The following is a 25,993-nucleotide window of genomic DNA, read 5'->3' as shown; positions in this document are numbered from 1 at the left end:
TTGTAGGTCATTCACATCCTTTAACATCTAACGATACACGTGTATGTGACAGCGAGGTCGGTGTTACGTCACTTAACACCAGATAACAGCATAATCCTGCTGATACCAGGTACCGGGGTCCGATATTTAATAATAATTAAATAAACAATTCAGTGGTTTTGGTTTCATGTTTCAAATTCCCCAATATCGCGTCTTTCCCGTGCCGCATGAATTCCGTGCGTCAGCCGCAAACCGCCGGTTTCCGCATTTTTGAAGCTCGAAGACTTACGAGTCGTTATAACATCATAGCCTATAGTTTTGGAGTTGATAGACGCTATGATAACCTTGGATGGTATTCGTGCCTGTTTATGTTTAAAGTATATATCATAATTGTCTAGTTGACAGTGTGAAATTCTGGTCTATATACATTCAGTGATAAACATAAATTATTTTGGATGAACTAGCTGGACGAGTTTTCGTGGAGCTTCCTGCCACGACGTACCTTAAACTGCGCGAGTGTTGCACGGAACCTGAGCCACGAGCGCCCTGCTAGTCACGTGATCCACTCCTCGCGCTTCAGTTTATTCCAGTTTATAAAAAAAGCGCGCAGTGTCGCCTTTCTTCTGTGACCCCGGACACGCACGTAGACAATTTAGCGGCGACATTTGACTTCTGTTTTTTTTTTTTTTTTTTTTTTGCTGTGATGTCATGCTTCAGACCATCAGATGACATCTCTGGAATTGCCCAAAATTAGGATGTTTTACCAAAATATTTGTGGATCTCCATATGGACTCCTACAAATGCCATCTTTTTATTCTTCTGGGACCCAGACAAAGACCTTGTCATCTTCACTGTAGAGGACATACTTAGTGAATTTCTCTGCCATACATATCAGAGACATATGATCGTAAACACCGCCTCTCCTTGGTCTTTAAATATGACTGATTTGACAGAATGATCAAATTAAGCACTCTTTAGGAAAATATGATGTTTTGTAATTATCAATTAAATGGCAATTTTTCCAATTATTTTGTCGTACATAAACATCTAATAAAAAAAGATATGTGGTTTCAAATCAGAGTATGACTTTTTGTTACAGAACGGGGCATCATTTTCATTCATGTCTTATGTAGATGACACCAAGACGAACATTGTATTAATAAGGCATTTAGGGAGACATAAGTCAACCAGGAAATAAATTATAGATCAATATTTTGATGAAATATGAGATATTCTTATGAAAATGTTGCTAAGTTATTACTCCTATTGTTACACTTCTTTTTCATTATGGTTTGCCCCAAGATCACATTAATATGCAAATTAGATTCTCAATTCTCACATTCTCCAAGATTTTCAGTTCTATGGAATTTTGTCATTCTAACATTCTTCACATTTTCTCGTGGTGGAGCACAATCAGTGCTTTTAGGCATCCCAGATTACACCATGTCCAAAAATATCAAGATTTTCTAATTCCAGTAACTATTTTTCCATCCACTTATTTTCATGAAAATGTTGTTTTAATAATCCTGAAATGCCTGAGCCAAAGTCCATCATCAAAATGATTTGGTATAATTACCTTCCAGAACCTGGCTATTGATAATTTCTTAAAACATGACCACAGGACTATTTGGTAAAAAGTCATGTAATATCATATGTTTTTATATGTGTCTTAAGTGCTTTATGATTCTAAGGTAAGAGTAGAGTCCTGACCTTTAAGCAATTTTGAAAATTTTGGTTTATTTTTTAGGTTAATGTTTTATACAAGCAATTACGCGTTTTGAACTCTGCTGTTTTGTTGCAAAATCTTGTCTGTCTGTACGTAAAGGTAGTAAACATTCCTCTGCGATTCAGATTCCTCTTTGATTATTCCTTGCAAACACTGACCCTTCTTCATGCCCTGACAGCAAATCAAACGAGTTCCTTTCTCTTAAGGGTCCTCTTTTCTTCTGCATTGTTATTGTGTCACTGCATTTTTAAACCGCATTGAATTGCTGTATGGCCTAGCATGCATTGGGGTCGAAAGCAGGTGAAACGTGATGCTGGTGTTGAAATTGGCTTGCAATTGGAAAAGTATAGAGCTCAGCACTAAATAGAGTTGGCCTCAGGGCACAACAATGATTGAAGTAAATACTTTTTCAGCATTATTGGAGACCTATATTTGAACAAAGTTGTTAACTACTTTAAAAAAGCTTTAAAAAGGGTTAGTTCCCCCAGAGGAACTCTCATTATAACCAAACAATCATTGTAGTTGAGTAGATTTGAATGGAATAAGTAAAATAAAGAAAACTAATAGTACTAATATTATTATTTTATTAAATTAAAATGATCAAGGCACGATTTTCTCTAAATGAGCACAGAGATGTAAAGAGCTGTGAACATTTTGTGATGAAGGCAGTGAATCATTGAATCAGTTTTAAATGGATTTAGTCTAAAGCAGATCAAATTAAATGAAGTGATGCTGTTTTTGCTCCTGAAGTTTAAACCAGACGTTATTAAAATATTGCTGTCTTAACGCGATAATTATATACTTGTTTATTGTAGCACTGCGTACTGTGACATACAGTCTAGGCCTTGCTGTTCGGTCATTGAAACTGATATTTATTGGGCCATTTGAGAGGACCTTGAATTCAAGGTGACCAGCCTGGACTTATACCAGTTTGACTCCCTGTGTGTGTGTGTATGTGTATATATATATATATATATATATATATATATATATATAATTAATATATTAATTTAGGCTATTTAAAGTATATTTCCTTTTGCTGATGTAGTTACCATGTACTTCTAATGTTAATCAAAGTATCTTACTATATTATGGCTTTTTTTTTTTTGCATTGAATCATAATTCATAAATTGTGTTAATTATATTTCACTTTCCACATAAATCGACGTAATTGTGTTGTTTCTTCAATATTTTTGATAATAAAAACAAGTTTCTAGCCCTGTTAAATCCTATACATCAGTTAACATAGGTTGACTTGTTTACCATGTGATCCCTGTTCTTTATGTTGGGCAGCTGTGTGGTGCTTTTGTCCCCCTGTGGTGTCAAATGTCATATTCTAGAAACAGCTTTTGAAGTTTCCCTTCTCCCTGTACTGCTTAGTATTTACCAAGACAAACCATTTGTCCTGCTGAGAGGGAATAGTGTGACTGTAAATGCTGTCTGCATACTATTTGTAGGTCCCTATCAGCTGTATGAATTGTGCCCCAGTATATGTGCTATTTGAGAATCAAACCATTACTGAGCTAAAATTGCAGGCAGAGCTAGTTTAGCTGTCATTCATTAAACATACTACCGCAGATAGAGAGAGCTGCATTTTCTTTACAATCTGGATGTTACCTAAAGAGGCTCTTTCCTCATCTAATGTACTGTAACAGCAATCATTAGCTTCTCTTTAAGTCACTATCTGACCTTTGAGTGAAAGCTAGTATGGTACATTCCAGCTTCCCTTTCTTTTGAAAGATTCTGATGGTTTCAGATTACTGGCCTTCAAAAAAGCAGTTCTTTGCAGTTCTTTGTTATTGGCAGAGCCAGACATTGTGATTACATTTTGAACAAAACATAACTTTGTGTCCCAATGTTGTTTTTTATGCTGATGTATTTTAGTCTATCTTTGTCCTTTTGCTAGTGCTACCATTATCAAGTTTTTTTCACATTTTGTGACTACTGCTATGTTTAGAATAGTACTGCTTAATGCCTGTACTAACACACACACACACACACACACACACACACTGTATACTCTATAAAGAACATTATTTAAAACTATTTAACAAACATTTCAGACTATATCTGCACTGTTATGGTCCCATTATATTGCAAATATAAGTAATTTGATTATTCTGGGTTTAGAAATAAATAATTAAAAGCAAAAAAGATTTAAAAAAAAAACATGATCTTAAAAACTGATGGAAAAAGTCCTGTCAGTATGCTTAAACTTAAAATATTTAATCAGTTAGATACTTTGTTTTGTGTGTGTGCACTGAAAAAATTTAAAATTATATATATTATTTATATTTTGTGAGAAGCCTGGGTTTTTTAATGCTTGCAAAAAAATTAAGAGTTAATGTCACGTTGCGAAATTAATGAGTATAGAAGTGTAATGATATTACATTCCATATATATTTGTATGATAATGTGTAGTAATGGTGTATGTCAAACTAAACCAGATAATACATTTTGTGTTCCTTAGTAGTAAACAATTTATTTAATTATAAGTTAAATTTAACAGTAAACTTGAGAATAGATGAAAACTAGAAAATGTGCATCAGTTTCTCACCCTTCATTTGTTTTTGTTTTTAAGGTGGATAAGTTCCTGTATCACATGCGACTGTCAAATGATAACCTGATGGATGTCTCCAAGCGGTTCAGGAGGGAGATGGATAAAGGACTAGGCAGAGACACTAACCCCACCGCAGCTGTCAAGATGCTCCCCACCTTTGTCCGCTCAACACCTGATGGCACAGGTGATGAGAATGAGATTTTGACACATGCTATTTTGATGTTTTCATCAGCCATATAAGACATTTGGGCTTTCCTTTTACAGTCCCAACAGGTATCTAGACCCTTCAGCCACACTTAGAAATGTACCATGTATTCAGGTAAAATAGGCCACTTTTAGCCCAATTTTCAAAAATTGGCCCCATTGTGCTGAATTCATTGAATTCCAGAGAATTTGAAATGAAAAGATTCTCAAGCCACACCTGTAAACAAATAATTCAAGAGCTTTCCTCTGAACTAATGTCAGTTTGCCTTTGTCATCCAACCAACTGTTCTCCAGTTCTCACAAGTGTGCACTATTTTACACTCGCTGGGCGATATATGAAAAAAAAATATTTCTCGATATTGTCAAATTTTTTACCCTATTTGATATGTATTTCAATATGTTTGCATCTGCATTTAAATAATAATAATAAAAAAAAAGATTTACAAAGATTTTAGCCAAGAACAAAAGACCATCTACTGTCTTTGGTTTAATAGAAGCTCTGTGGCATGAAACTATGTTCCCACTGCCACTAAGAACACTCTCAGATATATATATATATTAATATTAAAGATTAATACACTCTCTCTGTCTATATTATGAAATAAACTGATTAAACTGACTTGAACGCACCCAACGTCATAGTTACAACTTGTCAACTCGTAAGTACGAACTTCCCAGGAGGACTTGAACCAGTACCGCCGCTCCCTATACGCAGAGTACGCAGTCTGCACCAACTCCCAGAGGGGGCACCATCCCAGTTGCTCCAAAAAAAAAACAAGCATAACGTTGGCTTGACGATGTTCGAGAGTCTCAAATTTAGGGACCGTCTCTAAAGTTACATGCGATATTGGTACACACTTTTCTAACGTCAGTAGCATTTGAGGAGAATGACTTACAGTCATAAAAGCCAACTGTAATTGTTCATCTAGGTGTCAGCTATAATGCAAAATTGAATCGAATGTTTGATATTTATTAAAATAAACTGAAAATCATATGTGAATTATGCTACTTTTTCACATGGACTCAAATGCAAATTTGAAGCTCAATAGCATTTGAGGAGAAAGACTTGCAGTCATAAAACAATTGCAATGTCTTCATTTAGGTGTCAGCTACAATGCACACCTTATACATTTTTAATATATATTAAAATAAATTATAAATCATTTAGGTAAATACAAAAGTTTTTTTTCCAGTTTCCCTTATTACCCATGGTTTTAACAATAACACCACAAATCATTGTTCTTGTAGCCATGGTAACTGCAAATTAACCATGGTTTTGTTACTTCAAATAATAATTTACAAAGAAGTATTAATATACTGTAATATTTTTTGTTTTTGTTGATATAAAAACAGACCTAAGCCATCAATAGCCTTTAAAATGACTTAAAATGTATAATATATAAAAAAGAATGAGGCAATAATGAGTGTGTGTGTTTTTGAAAGAATTCTCTTAAGTATTGTTTGGAAATGTTATGCCAGATATTGTGATTTCTATTGTAATGTAAGAGTTGCTTAAATATCCAATTACTTCTGGCCTTTGTATGTGAACAAAAGTGTATTCAAAATACTTTAAGTTCTTACTCAAAGGATGCAATACTCCAAGGCACTCGTACAAACGTAAAAAATACCTTTAATTAACTGAGCTAAATCATTAAAAAAGTTAAAAGTGTAGATCTATGGGTTTTGTGTAGCCAAAATGCATAGATCTACACTTTCATCTTTTATATTTATTTTTTTATGATTTAACCTGGCTAATTAAAGGCTTTTTTTCTTTATCCGAGAGCCTAGGAGTATTTCATCCTTGCAGTTTGATAATTTACCTGTAATCATCCAGAGCACCAGTGGTTACGTAAAGAGACCAGTGCGGCATTCTCAGCTTTTATTACTTTAAGTTCCTAATATAACTGAGAAAAAACAATAAGCGCATATGTGTAATATTGTGAATGGCAAAGCGTTCATATCCTGCGGGAATCTGGTTCCCTGCAGGTCAAGTCATGAGTGGAGGTATATTTTGTCAGCATCTTATAGAGCACATATTGTTCAGTCCTAGAAGTGTTGTGTTCCTGTTTGTTGTGAGATGAAGAAATGATTGATCCAGCTCTCCAGGTGTGGTATTATCACTGGTCACTGTTCATGTGTTTGAGTGTGTGTTTGTCACTCAAAGTGACCAACATCAACCCGATTCTTTCACTGTGCACGCGGGATGACACAATGTCTCAAGCAGGGTGTGAAAAGAATAACTGTACACGGGTTCCTGGAAAGCATGCCTGCTCACAGAAATGTAGTCAAGTGGATGTGAGCCACAAAACGGTGATAGGAAGGGTTGCCAAGGGAACGATGCTGATCTGTGAGACCAAGGTGGATACATGTTCAAATGGATGTCTTCCATCACCACTTACTCAAGGACTTTATTCTCACATCGTGAATATTGAGATGTTCCTGTTTGTTTAACTTCTGCTGAGATACTTTTATTGAGGCTGTAGATTAACTTCCTTCTCACAAACGATTTTGTTTACAGCGTTTTGGTTTTTATTGTGTCATTTTAAAGTGAGATCTCAGGGTTGTGCGCAGGAAGCCTGATGTTGCACTGCCATTGCACAGTATAAAAAAGCCGGTGCTAACAGACATCTGTCCTCACCTTGTTAGTTGAACAAGTGTTTTCTGAAAGACCTTTAAAAGTGGAAAGTCAGGTGTGTCGGGCATATAAACTCATGCTAGGACTAGTTCTAAAGAGGTCATATCATGAGAAAGCAAAATTTCCACTGATCTTTGGAAATTCACTACAAGGTTACAGAAATCTGAGCTTCCTTCCTAGTCTGAAAATGCTTTTTATTGAAATAAAGCTGCAAATACTCATTTTGAAACTGATTATTAGTACATGAGCACAGAGATCATATGAAAATTGTTCAGAAACGTGGCCTAGTGTCCAGTCACAAGGAGGGAACTGCATTTTCAGTTCCACATTAAATATTGTGATATAAGGAAGTCAAAGTGTTGAGAAACGAGTTATAACACAATGTACAGGAGTTGTCTTCCACCTTGGATTATGGTGTGCTTGTTTTGACTAAGGCTGCACAATATTGGAAAAAGGGACATTGGGATATTTTGTTTCTCTGCAATATATATTGCAATATGAAACAAATACAGAAATTTTCACCAAATTACTTGGTTTATTTGGAAAGAATGAGTAACAATTAGTGGGGTGATTTTTGATGAGAAGTGCCTCTGCATAGAAAAATAAATAATAAATAAATTAATTTAAAAAAGAAAAAATGTACACTGCCAAAAATTATACTAGCCCTGCCATAATAAAATATATTTTTCCCCCTTTTCAATACTTTGGCAAAAACTATTACCTAAACTAATATTTACTTCTGACTAGGGCTGCACGATTATGACAATAATCATAATTGTAAATAATTCCCTTGAAATTGTAATTGCGGTTATAAATCATTGGATGATGTTGATACCATTGTTTGAAGCAACTCCAGCTGTTTTTTATATGAAAATAAACACGCTGAAAACACTCTTACTGAAAAACGTTGTGCTTTTCTGTAATATTAAGCCTCAAATGTCAACTATACATCGGATTGGTTTCTTCTTTAAATTATAAAAAAGTAAAAATATGAATGGTATTATATTGTTATACTAAAACTAAAATGAACATAATGGGAAAATCCCTTAAAATAACATGTAGAAAGAAAAAAACGCATCTTTAGCACACCGAATAACATAATTGCCACTTTGAATGATTACGTAATTATGGCATCCATATTTTTTGTGTGTTTGTCCATTCAAGCTCAAGTAGATGTGAAAGAGAATTTGCTGTCCGCGCGGACCATCAGTCAGAGATTTGACTCTATGGTGCACGCTTTGAGGGTGTTTGTTGTAAAACATTAATTTTGTAAAATTGAGGTAACTGTCAGAACATTACTACTTTGCTCGTGACGCTTTCTTTAATTTCAAAATCTGTTATTTTAATATAAATGTACACTTTTATTTGTTTATAGAAACGGGCGACTTCCTTGCCCTGGACTTGGGAGGAACAAATTTTCGAGTTCTGCTTGTCAAAGTGTCCAGTAATGGAGGACAAAAGGTGGAGATGGAAAATCAGATCTACGCCATTCCAGAGAACATAATGAGGGGCAGTGGGTCAGAGGTGAGGAGTGAGTGTGTTTATATATATATATATATACAGTATATATATATATATCCAAAAATAAAAATTTGTCCATCAAATACTCACTTTGGTGTTGTTCCAAACCTGTTTGGCTGATTTTTGAGAATTAATATTTTTTTGTCTTTTTAATTATGCATCATAGATAGCTTTGTCTTGTAGCCTGGATTCATCATTATTATAATTATAAATTGCCATTTTTGTTTTTATGAATATTCTCCAGTTGTTTACATAATCTAAGAGTGAAGATATTGAAATTGAATTTATTAAAGGGTTTAAGATTTCTATCATATTTAATTTCCATTGCAGTATAAGATATTGAAAGCTTTTGCCCACACTTGCAGCGAAGACATCATCTGTCTGCATGAAATTACTAATTAAGACAGAGCCCAAATTAATGAACACATTGTGTGTCTTGTTGTCATTTTAATTTTATCCTAGATGTATAAAACAGACATGTTTTTGTTTTATATCTTCATATTCAAATCGGTTTCATTTCAATCATGAGACATAAACATGCTAAAGTGATGCAAAGAATATCTAATTTCTCTGATAAATGGAGGTCATTGGTGTATTATTAATTTATCAAACAATATAAAGCAATTTGAGATGCTACAATAAACTGTTAAGCATAATAATAAAATAAATGGTCATTAATCTAAGTTATAACCAAATAAATGGACTGTCATGCATAAAAGTGTGTCTTAGGTGGCTGGGAACTGAAACGTGCCTGGTTTAAAAGCAAACCAATGTTTTCTCACATACTTCATCCTTAGTCTCTGTGCTATTCTGGCATTGAACAGTCCTTTAGCCCTCTGCAATAAAGACTGTCTTGACTTCAATCATTGCAATTTGACCATAAGACTCCTTTATAAGTGTGCATGACCTGGAGATTGAAGGTATAGTTGGAACCCAGCTGGCAGAAGATGATGAGTTGCACCTGGTTCCTCACAGCCCATGGCATTATGGCTTTATAATTTCAACGTGTAATGCCTATTGTGAGGAGACCGCACCACATGTTGATTGACAGTCCCTGTTGGATTTTTTCACTTTGCTTGTTTCCATTTTATTATAACCTGAAGAGGTGTTCATGAAGAAAAAAAAGAAAGAAAAAAAAATAGTCATACCTGATGTAATCTGTGCTTATGATTCTGTAGCCTATGAAATATTTCATACTTGTGAGAGGAAAATAACGCCTTTGGCCAACTTGCACATGATATATTTGGTTATTCTGATCAAAGTTATAGATCAGACCATATACTTTTTGGCATGGGACACGTTTGTATGTAATGAATCCTTTAAATCTAAATTAAGAAGTCTTAAAATGAATCGTGTCATTTGATTTCTTTTCTTTTCCAGCTCTTCGATCACATAGCTGAATGCTTGGCCAGTTTCCTCGAAAAATTGGGCATCAAAGACAAGAAGCTCCCTCTTGGCTTTACCTTTTCATTTCCTTGCCAGCAGACCAAACTAGATGAGGTGAGATGCGAAGGATGCAAGGGAAACTAACACTAAACTTAGCAGCTCTTTTGTCAGAATGTCATGTTTCCATGGTTGCCCTTATCTCTCGACAGAGTTTTCTGGTGTCCTGGACCAAAGGTTTTAAGGCGAGTGGGGTGGAGGGGAGAGATGTTGTGGGCCTGTTGAGAAAAGCCATCAAGAAGAGAGGGGTGAGTGTAATGAGTCACTGTGTTCTGTTTTACATTCACAAGCTATTTGTTGTCTTTCTTGTCCTAACAATGTGTGAAACGACTAAGGCAAAAGCTTCTTTATATATTTATGTATGTAATAAACTTGAATCCACCGAATTCAAGTAGTGGTTGCATTTACACTACTGTTCAAAAGTTTGGTGTCAGTGAGATTTAGTTATTTTTTCTGAAACAAAATATTGCTTTTTTTAATACCAGGCGTAAATAGGGTCAGTGATGGAGTGAGCATGCACAACATTTCCAGAAGAGAACAGAGAGAAAATAATTATTTGATTATTCAGAATTGAAGTGTGATTTTTCCATAAAGGCTAGAAAATGTACATCAATCTGTGATGTCTGGCGTAAATTGACCACTTAGTCCTCACGTCAAGATAATAAATGCATGGGAATTCTTACGTGTGACTCAAGAATCATCGTTTTGTTCATTTCTTAAGATACTTCTGAGAACAAAGACTTGATGTTGTGTGTCACAGTGGTAAAAGTTGCCTGTTAGCAGTTCTATTCATCTTGATGTCACTTACAGTACTTGGCAAATGCAGGAAGCAAACGATTTGAATTCTGCTCTTGACTGCATAAAGATTTTTTGAGCCAACGTTCATGTGATTAATTTATGCTATAGCCACGGGCCTATTCTGTGCTCAAGCACACGCATAAAGCTTGCCTAAAGCACTGCCAAAAGTAATGATTGTTGGGAAATAAAGCAAGGAGATATTTTAAAGGGTGTCATATGATGTTGCTAAAAAGATCGTGTTGTGTATTTGGTGTAATGCAATGTGTTTATGCGGTTAAAAACGCATTATTTTCCACATATTGTACACTATTGTTGCTCCTCTATGCCCAGCCCTTTGAAAAGTGTTGATTTTTACAAAGCTCATCATCTTGAAAAGCCAGGTGTGCTCTGATTGGCCAGCTATCCAGTGTGTTGTGATTGGCCGAATACCTCAAGCGAAATGTTACGCCCCTTACCAGACTGTGATGCTGTGTGTTCTGGCACGACGAGACAAAGACAATGAAACCCATCACAAATGAGGCGTTTGTTGCATCCAGTGGGGACATAATTACAATCCGATTCCAATTCTGGGAGTCAGGATCCGATTCTAAAATTACATTTTTTTTTCCTAATTAATTTTAGGCTATTTGAAAGTTTACAGACAGTCCTATTTATGGGTTTTTCTTTTTTCCTCTATTTTTTCCATCTATTACTGATGAAATCACAGACGGTGGTAGTTTAACAGGCTGGATTCACACTAATGCACATTACTATTTCGATATATCAGACGTTTTGTCCTGTTTTGAAAACACAATCGGACTGTGTTTACATCAGTTTCGAATAAAAGTGTTTGGAGATGCAACTGCATCTAACCTCAGCTGTGATCGAACTTCAGGACATCAAACAAAAAGCACACATGAAAGTCTGTCAGCATGTGAGTTTCATGGATCTTATATGTACTGCATTCCAAATGGAATAAATTAAATATCTAAAGCAATGTACATGTCTCACAGCGCATATCGTGTGCAATGAAGACCGCTGCGATTGTCTCTAGTGCACACACGTGCCATATGTGGGGAAAAACCATGCTTCGAATCGATTCTGAAATGTTGAGAATCTTTGAAAGGGGAATCATGGTGCATCAGAGAATCCATTTTTTCCCACCCCTACTGTTAGGCATGGACTACATGTTGGTTCATTCACAGAGACTGAGAGATCAGAAAACGTATCCTGTTTTTTACCCACTTATTTTTACAAAGTCAAAACTGTTCTAAAATTTAGTTGACTATTTGGGGCACAGCCCTACATACCTCGTTCTTTATTTGACCTTTCGTAAGTGTTTCAGCTTGGAAAAAAAATGGAAAACAAGTACCAGCATTTTCTTTTTTGATCTCTACAGGACTTTGACATTGACATTGTGGCTGTGATCAATGACACCGTTGGCACCATGATGACCTGTGGGTATGACGACCATAACTGTGAGATCGGCCTCATTGTCGGTGAGTCACTGTCTTAAATTTGCACTTGTATGCTAGCTGAGATCAGTGGGAAATACCAGCTAGGGTGGCAGTGATATTGTCAGACGTGCTTGCTGTGAATGAAAGGTGCTTTTTTCAAACATAGACCTTTTATTCTGTCATTTGTTTTGGTAATAGGTTGTGGGAATATTAGAGCAAACATTTCAGGCATTTTATTGCCTCTTTAGGCCTATTATTATGGCCTAACAAAATTATTTTGGTGGCATTTTCGTAATGCTAATTCTCAAATGAACTAATTATTTTGATTCATGTTCCCCAATAGTGTGTCAAATACGTGTAATTATAGAGGCTAGAGCAGATGTTCCTGAGCCTTTCACACAACTTGATTTGCTGTGCACAGTCTCAGTTATTACACTCTCCTATTTGTACGTGCTTTCTCACATTAGATGGCAAATATAAAAGTCTAAATTTATAGCTGTACGTGGAAATACAGCCAAAGTTCTTTTAGAGCAAAAGCAGCTAGAGTGAAGCTTTTTTTTTTTTTAAAGCTATTAATTTATAATGCCTTCTATTTCAAATTAATTCTGTTATTTTTATCTTTGTATTCATTGAATAATCAAACGGTGTCATGAGTTTGCTTGTGCTAGTGCAGTACTTTCCAGTATTTCTCAAGTATTTTCCTACTTGAGCTGTTTGGCTGTATATAGTCTTGTATATGTATAAAATAAAATACAAACAGACCTCACTCAAAATCACAGACTTTTGAAGATAAACTTAAAGTGAATGAGCACATTTCACTAATTATATTAAATTAATTTTTTCATAGATCGTTTAATTTAGGAGATTTCACATAAAAAAAAAATCATGCCTTTAAAACTACTCAAAAATATTATGTGTAATATTTTTAACTTAATTTTTAAAGTAAATAGCTCATTCAATTTTTTGCAGTTCAATGAACATGAAAGAACATTTTGTGTAATTTTTCGATCAGTGTTTCAACTGTGGAAAAACATAAATAAAACAGCTTGTAAGCAGAGTGACACGTAGCATTTCATTAACAGCTCATTAGTTTGCTATAAATTAAGTCTAGGGAAGAGCATTTTGTGAAATATTATATACTATATATATTACTTTGCATGTTAGTAATGACTTAATTATTTAATGTATGTTTAAATAAATCTGTTATGAAACAAGTCGACAGCCACTGCATATATTTCAACAACAAAAAGAAACATTATAATTTAGAAGTTAATTAAAAAAATAACTTTTGCATTGTGCAATTTACATGTTTGCATACAATTATTATTATTTTTTAAGTATTGATTATTATATTTAAAAATAAATAGTAATTAAATTTAAGGTTGGTTATTTGTTAAGTGTAACCTTTTAGTAATGTAAAAGGTAGGGATGCACCGATACCGATATCGGGCCCGATACTGCGCTCCTGTACTCGTACGCATATTCGTAAAAATGGCCCGTTACCAAAAGCCTACACTACACAGTGTGTGAACATAGCTGTGTTCAGAAAAAAAAGAACTCTGACAACAGAACAACAGAGAGTTGAATGAAGTTATTAGACATTAAGGATGTCTATGGAGAACATGTAAGTAATTAATATAATGTTAAACTTTCAATGTTCATGTCTTTGTAGCAGAAGTAAACGAGCTGATAAGCAGAGCGTGCTGAGTGGATTGAGCGTGCGGCTGCGCAGATGCATGAGCTTGTCGAGTGAATATCTCACACAGACATCTCTGGAAAGTTTGTAGTTCGGTCGGATATGTCAAAAGCAAGCAAAACAGTGTACAGGTTACTAAAGTTATTTGACATTAAGGAGAGCGAGAGAGGGAGTCAGAGAGCACACACTTCTGTTACATGATCTTGATTGTTTAGTGCATGCATTTGGATTAAAACTAAATCATACATATAAAACAAACAAAAATTATAAGGGCATTCCCTATTAACAACATTTATTTTAAACGTCAAGCAAACATGATTACAGCAAAAGTGAAACTGGCAGACTGTGTGAAACACGCTAGGATGGACGTGTCTTCTTCACCAATGCAAACGTGTCTGCGTACAGTACATGTGACGCAAGTTACATCACCAAAATAGTACGGGCGTACTCGTGTAATGTATAAGGAGTGGTTCCCTGCATTACAGTATTGAGCTAATGCAATAGAGTTGCTCTAATGCGCCGTTTAAATGAAAAGTGAAAGTAACAAAAGCTTATACAATACATTTTAACAGGTATAATTAAGTGTGGAAATAACTGAAGGAAATATCTGTTTTTTAACTGAAGCCGACCAACGTGACTTTTCTTCTTCTTCTTCTTCTTTCTCTCTGTAAAAAAAGGAAAAAAAAGACAAATGATGTGAAAATACAGGTATCAGTATCGGAGAATACCAAAAAATGAAAACATCGGTATCGGAAACATTCTGAAAAAAGTGGTATTGGTCCATCCCTAGTAAAAGGGCTTCCTATAGTTTAGAGCAGAAGCTGAGATAATTTTTGCTCCTAAGAAAAGGTTAATTATAATTTAATTTATTTAAAGAAAGAGCAATTTGTTCAGTAATCCCCCCCCCCCCCCACTGTACGAAAAACAATAAAGAACCATGGTGTATAAACTGAGGAATGTACAGAACCGTCATTTTTGTGTTCTTTTTAAACAGTTTTAATGCCAAATTTAAGTGTATAATGTGTAAATAAAATGTTTTTTTTAATTAATATTGAGTAAATAATAGGAACTTAAAATAACAAGTCTGTACTTAATCATGATTACTATCATACAAATGGAGAAAATCCTGTATAGCTGGAGGTAGCTGTTTTTTTTCATCATTATTATTATTTTGAAGACCGTTTTGAGAGACTACAGCATGCTTAGTAGCTGGGGTAATACAACAAGCTTACCTATTTCCCACTGAGACAGACCACTGTTGAGTGTACAATTGAAATATAATTCAACATCGTGAAGATATAATGAATTAAATTCCCCTGTCTGCAGTTTTAAACACAATCTTTAGGATTTTCATGAATCTGTTAAATATGTGCTTTTCATAGTGCTTAGAAAACCAACAGGCTGTAGTTTTAAAGAGGACTTGCATGGCAGAATTTTTGCATTTGCATTCAGTCAACTGCATCGTATAGAATGCAATAAAAATATACCTCCCTGACATTGCATGCCTTTAAGAGTCGTCTCATCATTATGTCAATCATTATTATATTCTTAAATATCTTAAATATTGTGTTTTAGCCTCCTACACAGATACGTTTTCACAATCACAAATCATGAATCGGCTCCACTGCTCAAGTCTTTGTAAGAGTAATAGAAAAAAAAGCCATGTTGCATCAGCAGGCTTAGGTTCAGAATAGACCCACCCAACATCCATCATACCTTTGACATTTTCTTGAACTTCCCAGTTTGTTATCTCCTTTAGTAGTTCAAATACGCAAAGCAAAGACAACCGATAGCAGCCATTCTTATCATGGGACGTGATGGTGATGGAATACTTGCAATACTTCACTTGGCTAGACATTTCAATAACTCTGGTTTCTTCCCATTGGATAAGAGACTATCAGATGATGTTTGTTTGAAGTATAGTTCAGTGAAAATAGCATATACACTGATTATAGATAAGTTATTTCTTATCTTTAAAAATACAGTTAAAGGAAATTTAACTCCAAAAAGAAAATTGTCACTAAATATTCTCCCTCATGTTGTTTCTTGCTGGCTTTAGTATCTACTTTGTCATTCCTTAACGTGCTCCTAATCTGGTCTCAACATGCATCGTGCCTTTGTCATTGCAGGACAGATTTAGCATGTTGACATGCTTCATTCATAAAAAAATGTTACACTCCCCTTTCTTTCATTGCTCATGTGCATTGGCTGCTGCAGAGACTGAGTAAACTTTTTATTCATAATAAGTCACAAAGAGGTCCTTTACCCCCAAAGATTTGACATTGCACTCTAGAGATATCAGAGCCCCTGCATGAATATTTGATATGGTAACACAAGCCTATATAGCAGATTTCTTAGTGCTACATCAAAGCAGAAAATGAATTTGGACAAATATCAGGAAAGGAGGGAGGTACTGACTCCCACAGTCATGGAAAATTCCTACATTTTGAATTCCCAAGCCTCTTGAAAGTTGAAATGTTTGCGTTTAGATCATTAAAATAGGGCCTTCTGTTTCATGCTATGACATTTGAATTTATATATATATATATATATATATATATATATCTGTAAAACATTTTTAATGTGGCTGGAGTTATGGGTAAACAAATCGTGGTATGTTTTACAGGAACGGGCACCAATGCGTGTTACATGGAGGAGATGCGGCACTTGGAGCTGGTGGACGGTGATGAAGGTCGTATGTGTGTGAACATGGAGTGGGGTGCGTTCGGTGATGATGGCTCCCTGGATGACATCCGCACTGAATTCGACCGGGAGATTGACGCTGGGTCCCTGAACCCTGGCAAACAGCTGTGAGTGACAGTCCTGCACCTGACAGTTAGTGCCACTCCCGACAGTTCTTTTGTTAACACAAAAAGTCATTGAAGCCCTTTTGCCTAGAGGGCAGTTGTGTCAGCCGGTTGTACTACTAGGCAATTATGGAAGAAGTTACAAGGTTGTCACCATGGTAACAAAAAGTACAAAGTCCTTGAACAATTCACACACTAGTGTGAACAATTTTGGGAAAACGTATGTTCCTGCAATAGGTAGAAAGAGTAATGAAAATATCATTAACTGTGCATTAGCCTGCTTTTCTGATCATAGCTCATGGGTCCCGAGAGTTTTAAAGCTGCAGTTCCTGACCCTAGTCATATTGACTCCACAGGCGCTTTCATTTTGTGGGTAAGAAGCAGCACTTTGAAAGCTTTGAAAATACAGAAGTGTAATCAAATGCTATGATGCCTTGAGTGCTTGTTGCTGAGCTTTCGAAATGCCCTCAGTGGTGGACTATGGCAATTGATTGCCTTATTGGATTTGCACATGCACAAACTAATAATAATTCAGGATTGATAAAGTAGCTTTGAAACCTATAGCTTTTCCCCCAGAGATCCTGGTTTCAAAAGATCAATGGGAATATGCTGTTTTTTACAGTTGTAAATCAGTGTTATTATTCTCTCGCATACCCTGCTCCTTGAGACGATGAATGTTTAGACTGTGTCCAGATTGAGTACTGCAAACATTTCCCTGTTCCCATAAATAAGAACTCTTAACACCAATGTAGAAAGAGATAGACAGATTTTATTTGTGTTGTACATTGAAGTACAATATGACCTCGTCAATTACTTACTGTGTCTTTATCCAGTTTATTTATAGCAGGATATATAATGGATTTTTTTTTTTCTCTCATTCTCCTTCATAACTGATATGCTACTAAAAATCGACCTAGTTTCTTGTGCAAGTATCGTTTTATAATGCCATTTTAAAAGTTTGAGGTTGGTAAGATAAAAAAAAAAAGGTTTTAAAAAAAAAAAAAAAAAAAAAAAAAGCCTTATGCTCAGCAAGGTTGCATTTATTACTGTATTATTTAAAAATACAAAATCATTTTAAAATGTAATTTATTACAGTGATCAGGTTTCAGCACCATTACTTTGTGAATAAGTTTGTGAAAAACACGATAGTTAGTTCAAGATTCTTTGAAGTATAGAAAGTTCAGAATTAATTTGAAATAGAAAATACATATTTACAATGTTTATGTCATTTTTGATCAATTTAATGTATCCTTGCTCTCTAAAAGCATTAATTTCATTAAAATAAACCAATAACAAATAAATAACAAATAATAAATTGCTTCCACTGTCCTTATTGGTAAGTCGCTTTGGCTAAAAGCGACTACTAAATGAAGAAATGTAAATGTAAATAAAAATAACACATTTTACTGACCCCAACCTTTGAAGATTGGTGTATGTGCGAACAGTATCATTAAAATATTTACAATGACAAAGATATTTATTACATTTAATTTAACAGAAGTATATACTAATTACATAATTCCTTTATACGATTATATAATTCCTTTAATATTTTGTAATATTGCTAAAGAGTTTTTCAGGTTACATAGTACTATCTTTAGCTGTCTTAAGTAAAACAACACCCATAATAAACATCTGGAAACCTAAAACACATAAACAAGAAGATATCAATCCAAGTAGCATTTAATTTTAGGGAAAGACAATGCTCTTTAAAAAAAAAGATGTTTTGTTTTAAATGAATGAAATCCATTTTATTTACTATGTTGATTAAGAATCATTATCAACCAGTTACATTCAAGAAGAAATGTTCATTGCATTTTTTTAAATAATTGTTTTTCATATTCTTTGTCACACTTGCTGCCAGCCTTATGGCCAAGATAAATTCTCATTGCGAGTGACCCCAGTCTGCTCTATATTAATTACTTTCAAGGTCCCTGGATAATAATCATCATTTGTGTGAACATACCACCTCCTCCTTTTTTCACAAATATTACCCACACCCCTGATTACAGGGATAGTCCTCTGAAGCCACCTGAGGTTAAGTATCTCCCTCAAGTTACTAATGATGATTGGGGATCGCTCCAGTTCACTGCTTTCTCCAGCGTGGGATCAATAACCTCTAGGCGACCGTTACCCCATACCTCACACTGTGTCATGACAGACATGTTCATCATGTTCATCGGTCTGACTCTACATGCTGCATGTTTTGATTTTGTGCAGGTTTGAGAAGATGATTAGTGGGATGTACATAGGGGAGCTGGTCAGACTCATCCTGGTGAAGATGGCCAAAGACGGTCTGCTGTTCCAGGGACACACCACTCCAGATCTGCTCACCACTGGCCACTTCCAGACTTCCTTTGTCTCTGCCATTGAAAATATAAAGTCAGTACCTTTTTGTGCTTGTGTGTTTCTTGCCACACTAAAATGGCTGCAGAAGTAAGCTAAATCTGATAAAGTTAATGAATAAAATAGCTAAATCCTATTTTTAAAGGAATGGGTCACACAAAACTGATTTGGATTTGATTTGGAGAATTACATCATTACATCACTTGCTCAAAATGAAATTGAATCAGATTATTATATTTTTTTGCCATGCCACTCATTATTATTTTAGTAGTAATGGTTTATTGCTTTTAAGCGTAATGTTTGGGTTTAGCATTAATGTTGAACTAAGTTTTAAAAATGAGAAAAAAAATGATTAGTGACACTGCCCCAGAACTCAGTAATATGGAGTTAGTACTGTAACTTTTTAGTGCCTTAAAATGACTCGCTTGCCTTTCTGCCTCATTAAATAGAGCCCTCATCACGATGACTGATAGCTGGAAGTCAGTGCAGACCTGTTTCACTTCATCAATTAACTACCCCCATATTTAGTTCTTTCTCCAGCAAACCCAGCAGTTGAGACATCCGTGGGAGAACACCTGTGGTCTCGACAGAAATGACATGCTTCTCAAAAATACTGGCATGGGCTTATCTTAATGTCAAACCCGCTGTCGGTTCACAGACTGAGCACATTTGTGTTATGAAAGAGAGTTAAACTTTTCTTGTTTCTTTAACATTATGAAACCTGTTCAGATATCAGACTTTTTGGAGTTGGAAGTCAGCACTTTTGCATGTTAATTGAAATCTAAAACTATTTTTGTTAATTATAGATTATGAAAATCTAATTGAATCCGAGGCTGATGTTATAATGTCAGCTTGCTTGCACGTTCTTGGCATTTCACTAAATATCACTTAATTAAAACTGTTTTTAAATTTTTGTTACTAAGAACATGATGTATGTGTCTATATGCAGGTGCATCTCAGTAAATTATAATGTTTTGGAAAAGTACATTTATTTCAGTAATTCAACTCAAATTGTGAAACTCATGTATTAAATAAATTCAATGCACACAGACTGAAGTAGTTTAAGTCTTTGGTTCTTTTTATTATGATGATTTAGGCTCACATTTAACAAAAACCTCAACAAATTAGAATACTTCATAAGACCAATAAAAAACTAATTTTAGTGAACTGTTGACCTTCTGCAAAAGTATGTTTATTTACTGTACATGTACTCAATACTTGGTAGGGGGCTCCTTTTGCTTTAATTACTTCCTCAATTAAGCGTGGCATGGAGGTGATCAGTTTGTGGCACTGCTGAGGTGGGATGGAGCCCAGGTTTCTTTGACAGTGGCCTTCAGCTCATCTGCATTGTTTGGTCTCTTGTTTCTCATTTTCCTCTTGACAATAGCCCATAGATTCTCTCTGGTGAGTTTGCTGGCCAGTCAAGCACACCAACACCATGGCCATTTAACCAACTTTTGGTGCTTTTGGCAATGTGGGCAGCTTCCAAATCATGCTGAAAAATGAAATCAGAATCTTCAAAAAGCTGTTTAGCAGAAGGAAGCATGAAGTGCTCCAAAATTGTTTGGTAAACGGGTGCAGTGACTTTGGTTTTCAAAAAACACAATGGACCAACACCAGCAGATGACATTGCACCCCAAATCATCACAGACTGTGGAAACTTAACACTGCACTTCTAGCAACTTGGGCTATGAGCTTCTCCACCCTTCTGCTGCGTTTAATTCCTCCTGGAAAGTTCGTACTTACGAGTTGACAGGTTGTAATAACGACGTTGGGTGCGTTCAAGTCAGTTTATTCAGCACAAGATGGTGGTGTACCTTCTTTTAATAAATTACAAGAAAATACAACAGGTTTTTTTTAACTCCGCATATAGAAAGTGAAGAGCAAAGAATTTGTATAATGTGTTATGCATTTTAACTTTTTAAAAATAATTTATGAAGCAACTTTAATCTGTATCACATATAAACATATTAGTTATTATATTGCAATCCTGTCAATTTCAACTAAAAAATTACCATCAACAACAGACGTTGCATCCACTGATTCTGTCATGTTTCTCATTGATGCCCCCAATTTGGAAACTCTGAGCTTAAAGAAAATTCAGAGTTTCCCACTCGTTATTTCGACTTTGTGGTGGCATTCACGTGGGTTTAACTCGTAACTACGATGTATCTGACATGACTTGAATGCACCATTCCTCCAGATGCTAGAACCTTGGTTTCCCAATGAAACAAAAAACTTGCTCCCATCTGAAAAGAGGACCACTGGGCAACAGTCCAGTTCTCCTTCTCTTTAGCCCAGGTAAGACGCCTCTGACGTTGTCTGTGGTTCAGCAAATCTCTTGACACATCTGTGTGTGGTGGCTCTTGATGCCTTGACCCCAGCTTCAGTCCATTCCTTGTGAAGTTCACTCAAATTCTTAAATCGACTTCCCCATGATTGTGCAACCCAGGGAACCAAACTGAGAGACCATTTTGAAGCTCAGGAAACCTTTGCAGACATTTTGTGTGGATTTAGCTGATTGGCATATCACCATATTCTAATTTGTTGAGATAGTGAATTGGTGGGTTTTTGTTAAATGTGAGCCAAAATCATCACAATTAAAAGAACCAAAGACTACTTCAATCTGTGACTGTGATGAATTTAATTACTACACAAGTTTCACAAATAAATGAACATTTCACAACATTCTAATTTATTGAGATGCCCCTGTATATCTACTTTGTGATCCAAAAGTCTGAGACCACAAGTGGAAATATTTTTTACTTATTACAGATAAGATCAGCATAACAATTTGATTGGAAATTTCAGAGTTTTAATGTCTTAGAATTTCATTTGTTGTTCTTTCCATTGAACATGAATAGTACACAGAAACACACTTCAGAAGGTTTTCCTATAAAACGTAAGACTGATTTCATTCCTGTAAGATTAGATCCAAGAATAGCAGATTTTTGGATCCGTTCAAAAGTTTAGGGTCGGTAATATTGTTTTTGGAGTGGTTTTGAAAGTTTCTTGCTTACCAAGGATGCATTTATTTGATCGCAATTAAAATTAAAACAGTAATACAGTGAAAATATTTATAACTTAATATATGAATATAAGTAATAACAGAACTGCTATTAGAAATAGTTTAGAAATAATTTTTAAATGCTGATTTGGTGACAAGGAAATTAATGTAGAAAACTGTTGTTAATGATTTATGAAAGTTATTTCTAACAGCTATTTTCCAACAGCTAAAGACGTGATGTTGTTCAAGCCTCTGCCCTTAAGGTGATATTCATGCAAACCTCCAAATTAATAAAAATTGACTTTCTCTTCTTCAGGAAAAATGAGGGTCTGGTGAGTGCAGAGAAGGTGTTGAGAGAACTCGGACTGGACCCGTCCCCTGAAGACTGCATGGCTGTGCAGCGTGTGTGTGTGATTGTGTCTACACGTGCGGCCCATCTCTGTGCTGCCACGCTTGCGGCTGTCCTACGGCAGATTCGAGATAACAAAGCCGTAGAGAAATTTCGCACCACTGTTGGCGTGGATGGATCGGTCTACAAAAACCACCCACAGTGAGTCCAGTGTCCAGTACCAATGTCTGCTTTTGTATTTACATGATTAAATTCATGTATGGTAAATATTACATACCAACGATTTTTTGTTGTTTGTTTCTTCTCAGTTTTTCAGATTATTCTAACTAATTACTATATGGTTGAAAATGCATTTAAGGAATGCTCTTGAAACACAAAATTCAACTTGCTCACCAATGCTGTTATTAAACTTTAGTTTTTACCACTTGTTTAACAGCTATACTTAATCCAGTTGAACTGTAGAGAGAAGCATGTGAGCAGAAATGAAACTGAGAAAGATCAAAACAGCTCACTTTTGGTAGGGTTCACCACCAAGGGTTTCTCTGTTTCGTTGTAAGAGATTGACAAGAAAATCGAGTGGTCGCAGCTCGAGAAGTGACACCCTGTAAATGTGTATTTGTATTTTTGTGGATAGTTGAGGAAGTATTTTTGTGCAGCTTTAGAAGTAATCTGTGAAACATGATATACAGTACACTAAAAAACAGATTGTTCCGTCTGCTCTTTTGCATCTTATTTAACTGTTTGACAATGCTAGAAAAATGTTTGTTTACAAATTGACCAAGAATAATTACTGTGGCAAAATTTTAGATGAGACCGAATGAGGGTGATGGCTTGTCAGTTTGTTCATAAACCTGCTGCCGAAAGCCCATCTCCCCATCTCCCCAATAAACGATTCTTCCGGGATGTTGTCAGAGAATTTGGAAAGGCCATAAACGCAGCAGGGAGTTGAATTGCAAGGTCTTTTAACAACCACCTGCTGAGATGCGCTTCATGCATCGATTGCCTCTGATTCCTCCATGACTATGGAAATTGATGACTGAAAAATGGCTGAAAAATTAGCTAGTGGTCATCTAATGGGTGCTACACAACAATAACAACAATAATAATAATTCCCTTTTTTTGTGCTTTTTTTCTTCTTTTAGTAAGTAAAAAAAAAAATAATAATAATAATAATGTCATGCATGCGGTCTTTGTTTTTTCTCAAAATTTATATTTATTTAGATTTCTATAATTTAAATAAATGATGTATGTATGTGTATACACACACATGCATATATGGTAAATTTGTAAGTTATAAATTATAATTTACATATAAACAATTATTTATGTGTACTGGATGGATATTAATATATAAATTATTATTAAAGTATAAATATAGAAAAATAATATTTCATAAATATTTAGTAATACAAATATACTTTTAAATGATATATCGCAGAATTGTACTCTGCATATAACATTTTATTTTTAATTTTGCATGTATTTTGTTTTAGCCCTGGCTGAGACTTCAACAGCTTTATCGGAGATGTTTATTTAATAATACATTCGACAGTAACTTTTCCTCTGTGCTGTACAGACAGCTTGCTTGCATGGCTTATGTTTTATGAAATTAAAGCTGTCTGCAAGCATCGACTTTAATTAGTTGGTTTATTTTAATCCAGCATGACTTCCTCTCCCGGGGTGCTATCCCATGCATTCATAAGAAAGGATCACATTCTGGAAATTTCCTGAAGTGTGGATTGCACTCTCAGAGATGAGTGTACTTCTCTCTCAAGATGCACCTGTGTTGATTGGCTGTGTGCAAGTGCTAGCTCATGCCAGTCATGTGCACAGACATCATTGAGTGAGCTTCTTTTAGGTTGTGACACATTTCTGTGGCACCTGTATCTAGAGGCAAAGATTATTTTCTTTAAAAGCTCTTGAGTTTGTTGTGAAACGTCAGAAATATGAATGATTTCAAGGGACACATATTTTTTCTTTAAAGGGACATTCAGCAATAACAACAGACTGAAATGAAAGAAATACTCTGTAAAGATTTTACCCCCTTTATGTATATCTACAACAGAACGTGTAAACAACTTCAATGATTGCAATGGAAGCAGTCTAGTTTGTCACATTATGCTGCAGCATGTACTTCTGTTGCATGTAAAATTTGCAGCTGAAATGGTTTTTGAAATGGAATTTTTTTGCTTATATATCTTCAAGTTTCATGTGCTTCTACTAATTTAAATGAGTTATTGAATCATATGTCTAAAAATAATCTAAAAATAATACTTTACATTAAGAAAATGCATGTAATCATGATAAAAACGTTTTGTGCTTTTTTTTAATTAAAAAAAAATATATATTTACATTTTATGCATTTTATTCAATTATTGTTATAACTTATAACACTTTTAAAATAACCATGCAATTTTATTTTATATAAAACATGTATTTATTAAATTGTATTATAATTTAGTTGGCTTTTAACAGAACTGTTTTATTTTTTTTACTTGAAATGTAAATTGAAATGATTACAATTCATTATTTTATTTTATGTAATGGAATGGAATGTAAGACCAAGGCTTACTTTTATACAAAAATGTAATATGTCATTACCATCCCACATTTTTTCAAAAAACACTTGAGGGCCATGATCAGAACTTCATTCCAGGATTTGATAAATGTTTTTTTGAGTTTGTCATTTGTTTAACTGAACAATCACCGACCAACAATTGCAAATCACTGCCCAGAGCAGTAATTCTCAGATCTTTAAATGTAACATTCAACCTCCTATTTTATTATAAGCCAATGTTATTTATTTCCTGTGCCCCTTCCTTTCCTTCTTTTGTGCATCATTCACCTTTCCTTACTTGTTCTTACTTTTCATCTTGGCCCTTTTCTCTCTCACCCACACACTTGTTTGTTCTCTGGCTTTTTTTCTGAAGGTTTGCCCGCCGACTGAATAAGATGGTGCGGTTATTGGTGCCTGACTGTGACGTGCGTTTCTTGCGCTCTGAGGATGGCAGTGGTAAGGGGGCTGCCATGGTTACAGCTGTGGCATACCGGTTGGCAAAGCAGCATGCAGCGCGTCAGCGTATCCTGAACACCCTGCGTCTCAATCGGGATCAACTCCTGGAGGTGAAGAAAAGGATGGAGGAGGAGATGAACCGAGGCTTGGCTAAAAAAACACATGACATGGCAACTGTCAAAATGCTGCCCACCTTTGTACGCTCCACACCGGATGGAACAGGTTAGAGTGAGAAACACAGTTTTAACTTATTTTAGTTAACCCAAAAAGAAAGTTCTATCATCTTTTATTCACCCCTTTATGTTCCAAATCTACGGAGTCCCTTAAGGGTCATGGTTGTGGAAAAATACAGGTTGGGAGGATTTAAAAAATATCTATGTATTTTGTGTTCTCTAGCAAAACTTTTGCATTCCCCCGAGTGAACACAAATTATTTCAGGGGAATGCAAATTTTTTGCGACAGAATGCAATGTA

General features: G+C 35.1%; 1 protein-coding gene across 1 annotated transcript in view; it reads left to right on the top strand.

The window, feature by feature from the left end:
- hk2 (hexokinase 2) overlaps positions 1-25,993 on the top strand; it is a 39,140-nt gene that overhangs the window by 404 nt on the left and 12,743 nt on the right. The window contains exons 2-10 of the mRNA XM_026245037.1: positions 4,287-4,449; positions 8,480-8,628; positions 10,006-10,125; positions 10,221-10,316; positions 12,245-12,344; positions 16,625-16,808; positions 19,026-19,187; positions 22,475-22,708; positions 25,438-25,742. Of these exons, the coding sequence (XP_026100822.1) occupies positions 4,287-4,449; positions 8,480-8,628; positions 10,006-10,125; positions 10,221-10,316; positions 12,245-12,344; positions 16,625-16,808; positions 19,026-19,187; positions 22,475-22,708; positions 25,438-25,742 (1,513 nt within the window). The remainder of the gene's footprint in view (positions 1-4,286; positions 4,450-8,479; positions 8,629-10,005; positions 10,126-10,220; positions 10,317-12,244; positions 12,345-16,624; positions 16,809-19,025; positions 19,188-22,474; positions 22,709-25,437; positions 25,743-25,993) is intronic.

Source organism: Carassius auratus, chromosome 5, assembly GCF_003368295.1.
Source record: "Carassius auratus strain Wakin chromosome 5, ASM336829v1, whole genome shotgun sequence".
Classification (NCBI taxonomy): domain Eukaryota; kingdom Metazoa; phylum Chordata; class Actinopteri; order Cypriniformes; family Cyprinidae; genus Carassius; species Carassius auratus.
The sequence above is the reverse complement of the archived record's forward strand: the minus strand, read 5'-3'. Positions and strand labels throughout refer to the sequence as shown.